A 9,930-nucleotide genomic window follows, 5' to 3' on the forward strand; every position below is an offset into this window, starting at 1 on the left:
TTCACTGTCCAATTTCTTTAGATTTCTTTGAATTATTCCATGATGATTCTTCGGTAGTACATTGAAAACAATAGCTAATCGATAACTTACTAGTGGCTGACTACAGTTTTTCTTTTTTCTTTTCCCTTTTCTGAATAACAACAAGAGGTTTTGACATTCAGACGTCGTCGGGCGTCCGCTGAACTCTCTCTCTCTGTTTGCTCTGATAAGTCTCTGGCTTGAATGGAAGCGTGTCAAACATCAAAGTGTATGTGTGTGTGTGTGTGTGTGTGTGTGTGTGTGTGTGTTCACAAAGCTGTAACCATCTCGCTTGTTTTACTTCCTGTAAAGTTAATAAGTCGGTGACTCGTGTTTCGACCTTGACGGCAGCAACAGCCTGAGTCTGAGGCTGAGTCCCCCCCCCCCCCCCCCCCCACCCGAGAGTTCCCCTGGTCAATAACTGAACTGACAAAATGTGTAAAAAATAACAACAGTTTTTTCTATTAGTATTTTTCAGGAGGTTAGTAATCGACGGCTGGCACTCACTGCATATTTAAAGGACAGGTTGTACTCTCTGTCGTTGGCACGGAGATTCCTCTCCAGCTCTGATGAGGAAGAGACAGAAGGGATAACCGTCGATATACCGTACATATGAACTGACAAGCATCAGCAGACGTCACGTTTTTCGACTATGGAAACATTTTATGGCACATTTCAACTGCTGAATCTAACTTATCGGACAGAATTGCACGAATCCATCTTTGACCGTAGAGAGGTCCTCGGGTAAGAGGTGATAGTATTTTGGGAGGGAAGCAGTTATACTAGCACCATTCGTATACTATTACTACGAAAATAATAATCCTCCATTGGTTCATTTCAGAGCGTTGCATCTTGCAGTGAGGTCTCCTCGGGCGCTCCTTCTTCCTAGTCTGCGGATGAGAGTTTCCGAGCTCTGGTAGACATGTAGACTTTGGAAAAGACAAGTCATTGGTTTTCTGAGCAACTCATTCAAAATGCCCTTGATAACTTAATAAAGGTGAAACGTACGAACTCGACAGCTTCAATCGCAGTGGTTCGAAACCTGTGGACCTTGAGCGAAAAGCCCGTGCCACTCGTACCTTCCTCTTTCTTCCGGACACAGTCCAGGCCAAAGAAAGACATCTTCTTCTTCTTCTTCTCCTCCTCCTCCTCCTCCTCCTTCTTTCTGTTATCTGTCCATCACGCCAGTCTGTGAGGAGAGAGCGAGACGTGACACTGCCGCTGAACAAAGGATAAATCTGGGGCAGAGTGACTCAGACGGAGGTTCCCCGTCTCCGGCCCTTTGACTCTGGTGCCTTCAGCCCTCCATCACTGACACATCACGTCATCAGCAGCCCCCTGGAGAATAACCCGCCATGTCCTATGTGGCCTATTGTAACATGAAAACACGTTGTTACAATAAATCAATCTGCCCCAGGGACAACCCATCAAAATGAAGATATCAAATATCTGCCTCCGTCAGAGGAAACGTGAAAATACAAAAATCTGCCGTACAACCAATCGCAATGCGACCTCTTATCGTGTTGTAGGAAGTAAAAGGTTGTGTGTGTGTGCACATGTGTGTGTGTGTGTGCACATGTGTGTGTGTGTGTGTATGGAAATATGCGATGCCCAAAAATTCCAGCGGGGAAAATTGCATGAAAAAACAATTTTGTATTAATTAAGTGATAATGTGGTCGTGACAGAGGGCGAAACAGGAAAGAGAGGGCGAGAGTCTGTGTGTGTGTGTGTGTGTGTGTGTGTGTGTGTGTGTGTGTGTGTGTGTGTGTGTGTGTGTGTGTGTGTGTGAGTTGAGGATTCCCGGACAGGAAAAGGTTGGGAGTTTTTTTTAGATCCCGCCGCTCAGCGTTGGCTGCCAACATGACGTGAGCGTCGGAGCTTTAAATATCAACCACATGTATTTGTTGAAGAATGTGTGTGTTTTAACAGGGGGGAAAAAAACCAGGCAGACAAACACACACACACACACACACACACACACACACACACATCGTGCCATGACACACGGACCGGACAGTGTGTACGTCTGCGTACCCCTGTTGTGTTTTGTACACTTTGGCCTTGAGTTTACTGTACATGCAGAAGTACATCGACAAGACCCCACGAACACTCTTGGAACTCTTTTGTGAATGTCCGAACTCTGGGCAAACAGTCCACCATATTCATTCACTAGGAAAAAAACTCCACTGAATTAACCACGCAGTTAATTCTGCAGCCAAAATACCGAGGGACGTCTCCGAGCCGTTGGACTACATTCATCGTCAAGATGGAACAAAGGCCTCTATTAATACATCCGTTATATCCTGATCCTGCATCAAAGGAGTCATCTTACGCTGGCACCTATACACATTTAGAAAGGATTACTGTATTCAAGAAGATCACACCAGAATCATCTTTTACGTAAATTAGCCTCCAACAAGTGCTCGTCCAGTCTGATGCAATATAGAATTAACATCGTAAAAACATAACATAATAACGGTATTTGAGTCATTTTAATCATTAAATGTAAAAACGAATTGTTATTTTATTCATAGATTAATGAACAATTATGGAAAAAATAGTTTAAATTAATGGTTTAACGCACGTTTTATGCTTCTGCTTAGGATTGACGCTCTGCCAACATCAGCTTGACTGGTTAGATCTCGCTCGGATCATTTTGGAGTTTGGAGCATTTACTGTTTTTTTCTGAAATTACTGCAACGCAGAAAAGAAGCGTCTTCGTGTCGAGCGTACGCCGTCGATTCAACGGAGACGTTAGGCGGTGAAGGTGGATTTCAGTAGCGTGGATTGCAAAATGCCAATCTGGGGTGAAACGTATGTGTGATAATAAAAAAAAAACATGCAAAAATAAATCTCATGAAACATAAACATGGTGATTTAAAAGTTACTGAGCTTCGGAATTAAACTACACCAATAATAAAGTAATGTCGGAAGGTACAAGTACAAACTGTGTGACATTTGAATCAGAACAAGTTGTGGTTTAACTTAAACCACCTTCGACAATGACATGGCAATGACACACACACACACACACACACACACACACACACACTCACACACACACACACACACACACACACACACACACACACACTCACACACACACACACACACACACACACACACACACACACTCACACACACACACACACACACACTCACACACACACACACACACACACACACACACACACACACACACACAAAGCTTTCTCTCGGCCAATTTACTCTCCAAAGTGCACACAACAAATACTCAACACAAACTGTTACTCCAGGCAAACAAAGGTGGGAAACAGTAACCTAGTGTCCCAGTCACCTGTGACTGGCTCAGCAGGTCGGAGGTCACAGGGATGAATGGGTGTCCTGTCCGATCACCGATCTCCGGTTTCTCCACTGAACAGGGGCCCATTATCAAAACTGACCAACTTCACTGCAGCTGAAAGGAAAGCGTGTATGCGTTCATAATGACGACAGCGGGACTTCCTGCTCTTATTAAACATTACCCCCAGCACAACAATGTGACACTCACAGCTGTGTTACTGACTGTTGTGTTTGACTTGTACAAGGACGCACCTACTTGAAACTACTGTGTGTTTGTGTGTGTGTGTGTGGGGGGGGGGGGGGTTGTTGCGTAATAGTTTCTGTAGATCAGCCATAACCGACAGTTTCCTCCGTACGTGTCTTTTGTCAAGTGCGGAGAGAAAGGTCTGCAGTCTGCAGGAGGTTTCACTTTCTCCAAGCAGTCGCTGCGCTGGAGAAGCTCTTCGTGGCTGTGAAACATCGCCTGTAGGAGCTGCTCAGGCTACAAGGCGTTAAAGGCCGTGGACGGAGAGCCGACAGCTCCCTGGACAAAAACATGTTCAAGGCCTCCCGACCCTCCGACAAGAGCAAGACACCAAGACTGAACGAGACACAGCAAGACCACGGCCCTGTTTGGTGTTGTCATAGTCGTCGTGAGTCTCGTTGTAGTTGTTTTGAGTCTCGTTGTAGTTGTTTTGAGTCTCGTTGTAGTTGTTTAGAGTCTCGTTGTAGTTGTTTTGAGTCTCGTTGTAGTTGTTTAGAGTCTCGTTGTAGTTGTTTTGTGTCTCTTTGTAGTTGTTTTGTGTAGTTGTAGTTGTTTTGAGTAGTTGTAGTTGTTTTGTGTAGTTGTAGTTGTTTTGAGTAGTTGTAGTTGTTTTGTGTAGTTGTAGTTGTTTTGTGTAGTTGTAGTTGTTTTGTGTAGTTGTTTAGAGTCTCTTTGTAGTTGTTTAGAGTCTCTTTGTAGTTGTTTAGAGTCTCTTTGTAGTTGTTTTGTGTAGTTGTAGTTGTTTTGAGTCTCGTTGTAGTTGTTTTGAGTAGTTGTAGTTGTTTTGTGTAGTTGTTTAGAGTCTCGTTGTAGTTGTTTTGAGTAGTTGTTTAGAGTCTCGTTGTAGTTGTTTTGAGTAGTTGTAGTTGTTTTGTGTAGTTGTTTAGAGTCTCGTTGTAGTTGTTTTGTGTCTCTTTATAGGTGATTTTTGTCTCTTTCATGTTTTGCATCTCTTTGTCACCGCGGTCAAACACCTTCGGCTGTTTTGCATCTCTGAGTAGTCGTCATTACATTCACAGCTTTGTCACTTTGCAACAAGAAATATTAATGGTCGTTCCAAACAGAGGCTCAGGGTTCATCTGAACCCGTTGTCCCCTGTTCCTCAGGGATCAGGGGAACATCCATGATTAAAGGAAAGTTGCCTGAACCTTGCAGAGATATTCTGTGACGAACTCAGAAGTTTGAATCTTATGAGAAACACGACGACCAGCTTGGATTTTCCGGAGGTTCTCAGCATTCCACAATCCACCCGCCTACGTTCTCTGTTGCATCTCTGTCAGCAGGCACTTGTCTTCTCAGGCTGATAGCTAATAATAGCTTGTCCCATACACACTGTATGCTTCAGAACGACCTGACCCTAGGCGGTAAAGTTGCCTATCGAAGGACTCGCAGCCGCCGTTATCAGTCGATTAGCCGGTTAGTCGCCAACAGAACCGTAATCTGCAACTTTCATCATTCAAGTCTGTCAAAAGCAAAAAATGGCAAAAACAAATCTTCTTTGTATTCTTCCATGACAGGACTTTGTCTCGTGGTCGGCCAACACAAGACACTGAATGTCACTTTCAGCTGTAGAAAATTCAAACAGTTATTTTTTAACTTTGGGTTTCTGACTAATAAAGACAATTAATCACGTCAATAATCTGCAGAGGAATCAATAAATTAGTTTGTCAGTTGCCGGGCCGGCCTTACTCAAAAGGAAGGACTTACTTCATCACCATCATTGTGTCGGCCCTTCCAAGAACTCCCTCCGTGAATTATGCAGTTCATCCTGCGTTGTTACCAAACACCTCCGATTATTGGCCAATAAGATTATCATCCCCATACAAAGGAAGGAGGGAGGGAGGGCGGGAGGGCAGAGTCAAAAACAAACTGCAGCGGTTGATTGTGCAAATGAGAGAAATCTGTTACAGGAACTAAGTGATCAGAGGAAGCAGCAGTGGTCGCGAGCTCTTGCCAATTGCCCAGCAGCTCGTGTGATATTGAAAAGGTGGATTACACAAATTCTGTCCGAGGTGAACCTCACGTTTTCTGTCTCTTCAGCGGTTACAACATGAACTGTTGAACGGCCTTTTTGGTTTCGGTTTTTCTGTGCCAATGAACCACCATTATTTGTTTTGGCTTGTCGGGTTTTTCTCCCGTTCAGCCTCGATCGCATGAAACTGATACACATCGACTTCATACTATATTCTCATTCATGTATTCACTGTGCACACGCGTTTTCAGGTGAAGGTGTGTTTTAAAGGGTTGGATTATGGTTCCTGTCAAGTCTCCAGGAAGTGAATGTAATGTCTTCATAAAGTCTATCTCGACTGTGAGTGGACAGATCGATGAAGCCACTAAACATTACAGGCGTGTAGCAGTGGAAAGACTGGACGGAGCACCGGCAGTAGGGAATAGGAAGCAGGGAAGGGGCCACCGTCCCACACACGTAACGCCCCTGGACCGCAGTCGCTTTTTATCCCAGTGTCGATCATTGCCGTCCACTATATATATATATAGATATATCTATATATCCAACAATTAGATCACACCAGAGGCAAAGCCCGCCAAACATTTCGATATCCTACATTATCTCCTTGTTCCTTATTCCTGTGGGTCAATATATTCCAGTATCCCCCCCCCCCCCCCCCCCCCCCCCCCCATTGAATTGGCCAAATTCAATGGCAGTGGAGACACTGGAAATTAATTTTAATTAAAAAAAAGAACTTTTTAATCGGTATTTTATATTATAATGCCAAGCAGGGGTCATTGGAGGTCAATGATACACCTTATTCCTCATTCCTGTGAAACACTGTGTTCAACTGACTGACCGCAGAATAAATGTCAAAGTAACTGACAACCAGGCTGAATCAACTCATGGTGGTGGGGTTTTTTTTTTTTTTTATAAATCTGTGAGTCACAGATTAGTGTCAGTTTTTCTCAGTAGTTCTGACTCCGAGTGAAATGAGACGTTTTTCTGTGTGTTCACTCTCTCTCGTCCACGTCTGGGAGTTAAAGTGACTCCACCGTGGGAAAGGAACTACATTTTTGTTCGTCGTGGGAGAATTGTGCCTTTTTCAGAAGGAATAAGACGTGAACTGATTTTGGGACTCGACTGCATGTGTTGAATAGAGATGTGTGTATATATATATATATATACGTATATATATCACCTGGTGACCCCTCGCTGCCACCGATGTCAGACAGACGCTGACAAGGCGACGCCGACAACAAGAAGAAAGTGAGATGCAGTTCAGAGACACAAAAGGAACAATACAGTGTCAGCGCTCTGAGCAAGAGCCCGGAGCGTTACAGCGAAAAGGCCTCGAACAATCGAACCCCCTGAATTATTCACCTGACCTCTCGGGCCACAGGAGCCACGCCTCCTCTCATCTTACCTGATAAACGAGCAGACATTTTGATTGACCTTAATAATCCGCTTCACGTGGCATAAAGACTCTTTTGTGCCGCGGCAGACGCAGCGTCACATCGCTCCAACAACACTGACACAATATAGCTGCTTTCAGACGTGCACGTTTTTCGGAACTTTTTCCGGAGGCGGCTGTATATATATATATATATATATATATATATATATATATATATATATATATATATATATATATATATATATATATATATATGTGTGACAAATATCTGCAAGTGTTGCCCTGGACATTTTCAGTAGGCGCTCTACCCATGTGCCACCCGTCGCCTGAAAGTCCCGGGAACGATTTCCGTGCGACTGGTCTCGTCCGTCACAAACAAAGTGAATCAACGACATGCGCACGAGACGAATTCGGGGAGCTGGTTTGATTCGCTCTGCCAGTCTATGCGGCCTGGATCCACCTCCATTGGGGAAGTGTTTTCCCCTCCGGCAGGAAATCTTGCCGGTCCAATCACAAGCGATTATCTATTAATGGGCGGGGTTTAAAGACAAGCGACTTTCGTGAACGAGCAAGATGGCTGCCGCTGACGGACGAGCGTTCGACGGAAAAAAGGACCCGATATTTTCAGACTTTTCTCCCACAAAAGCGGCAACACTCATTTTGGCGGGAGCCTGTTGGTGGTACGCCTCTTCATTCGTATTCGTATTAGTCTAAAATGCACAAAAATAACGACTGTATGTGATATGATATGTATCGTACATTCCAGACCCAAAGCTGCTATGCGATTAACCGATTGGTCTATCGACAGAAGAGTCATCCGCGACTACTTTGGTGATGGCTCAACCTTTAAAGCCATTTTTTGGGGTGGGCCAAAAAAAACAAAACTCAAATTGCTGGAATATTATTGCATTTTGGATTGTGGGTCGAACAAATCATGACATTAGAAGAGGTCACATTGGACTCTGAGAACAGTGAAAGCTTTGTAACTTTTTTAACTTTAAACGTCTGTAGGCCAAGTGATTCATGACTTTATGATTTCTAGTGGATGCCTAATTTCCCACTGAACTATGAGCACCATTAAACTACTTATACTACTACTACTTTCTACTTAGTTAGATTAAAAAAATATCTGTGTTATCACCTGTACAGGACATGAGTGGGTGTTCCACTGCATTGTGATGCATTACTCACAACCGACATCACTGTCTGATCTCACCGTTCACCGACATCCAGGGCGTCTGTGACCGTTTCCAAGAAACATCCTTGATCACCAGGATGCCATGTGGAGACACACCGGCGGTATAATACACAATATGATCCTACAATACATTATGAAACACTGCACTACACACAGAAGTAACACGCTGCTGTCGTGAAAGAGGAGGGGAGGAAGAAGAAGAAGAAAGAACGTGCAGCGGAGTTGTGGCTTCCTCCCTCTTCTACTGACCACCCGTCCCTGACGACGAGGAACAGCATGGGCTTCCTGTTCGGTCTGTCTGCCCCCTTTCACCTTCATCTCTGCCTTTTCACATCTCAAACTCACTCACTGACTCACTCACTCGCTCACTGCTCAGGGCTTTTTACCTTGAACCCCCCCAACGACCCTCTCCAAACCCTCCGAGGTCAGCGCGTCTTCTTACCGTGCGTCCTGGCTCCGGAGGGTGCGCCGCGTGCGTCCGGGGCTGAGAACTGAAAAGTTTCCCAAACTATGAGGAGGAAAAACAAGGGGCTAATGTTTTCCTCCTGGCTTCCCACCTCCTCCGCCTCTTCCACTACTCCCCTCCCTCTCTCATGCATTCCCCTCCCCTCCCTCTAGTTTCCTCCTCCGCCTCTTCCACTACACCCCTCCCTCTCATGCATTCCCCTCCCCTCCCCTCCCCTCGCTATAGTCCCCTCCTCCCAGCCCCCCCATCCCCCCGTGGACGCAATTTCTTTGTTTAAAAATGTTCAACTCTATTATTAATTCATCTTAAATGGCGAAAGTGAAATTTGGAACAAGGGGTCTGAGGAGAGACAACGACACGCTGGGTCGAGCGATGCGATTGAGCCAAACGTAAGAAGTTTGGGGGTCAACTCCGTGTGAAGTGTAGGTCAACTCTGAGCCCTGGTGGGTGAACGTGGATATGACACATAGTTACACAAAGATTCCCTTTTGAGAAATTTCACCTTTGTTGCATCACTTTAAAGACTCTACAACTCAGAAGAAATCTATTGTTATAGATCGATAGATAGATAAATAGATACGATAGAAATATAGATAGATACTTTATTGATCCCAAGATGGGAACTTCCAGTGTTACAGCAACAGGCATCAGTCACACAGCACACCTTACAAAATTCACAAAAATATAAGAAACACAAATGTAGAAATATAAGAATTGCAAAATAAATATATAAAGAATAAGGACGTTGCCAGAGGTGTGCATGAGAACATGGAGTAACATGGATGTGCAAATATGCCGGGCTTTTGCGTTATAAAACTGTTTAACAGTATGTCAAGGAGTAATTACATTCAAACAGTCTTGCAGTTACAACCGGCCCTTTGAGGGGCAACCATAATGCTGATGTGGACCAGGGGTGAAAAAGAGTTTGACACCCCGGGTCTAATGTCTTGTGGCAGGTAAGATTTCCTGTAACGGTCGTTGTGACAGCAACATCTCCAAGGAGCTCAGCTTCCTCTGGAAGTAGAGTCTGCTCATCCCCCATTCTTGTACAGAGCCATGCATCTGTTGTCCATGTTAGAATCTGACGTCCTCCACCGTCTCCACCTCCTGAAGTCCATCACCATCTCTCCGGTCTTGTCCACATTCAGCCGCAGGTGATTTCTTCCCGCCCACTCCACAAACCCGTCGGCCGGCCGGCGCTCTGTATACTCCCCCTCCCGTCCGTCCATCCCTCGCACACCCGACCAGTAGTTGTCAGAAAACCCTTCTGCAAGTGGCACCACTCACAGTTGGGGTGTGGTGAAAGTCTGTGGTG

At 44.9% G+C, this 9,930-nt stretch overlaps 1 protein-coding gene across 5 annotated transcripts in view; it reads right to left on the bottom strand.

Annotated features, from left to right (window-relative positions):
* LOC118314003 (probable phospholipid-transporting ATPase IM) overlaps positions 1-8,734 on the bottom strand; it is a 26,165-nt gene extending 17,431 nt beyond the window's left edge. For 2 of the 5 annotated variants that reach the window (XM_035640063.2, XM_035640059.2), the window contains exons 1-3: positions 8,592-8,734; positions 1,098-1,207; positions 526-584 (exon numbers count right to left, since the gene is read on the bottom strand). In XM_035640063.2, the coding sequence (XP_035495956.1) occupies positions 526-584; positions 1,098-1,140 (102 nt within the window). In that variant the 5' untranslated portion in view covers positions 1,141-1,207; positions 8,592-8,734. Of the gene's footprint in view, positions 1-525; positions 585-1,097; positions 1,208-5,290; positions 5,317-8,167; positions 8,310-8,535; positions 8,560-8,591 lie in introns of those variants that run through there. The other 3 variants (XM_035640061.2, XM_035640062.2, XM_035640060.2) reach the window with 3 other exon arrangements.
* Positions 8,735-9,930: the final 1,196 nt, after the last annotated feature.

Source organism: Scophthalmus maximus, chromosome 19 (assembly GCF_022379125.1).
Source record: "Scophthalmus maximus strain ysfricsl-2021 chromosome 19, ASM2237912v1, whole genome shotgun sequence".
NCBI classification, from domain to species: domain Eukaryota; kingdom Metazoa; phylum Chordata; class Actinopteri; order Pleuronectiformes; family Scophthalmidae; genus Scophthalmus; species Scophthalmus maximus.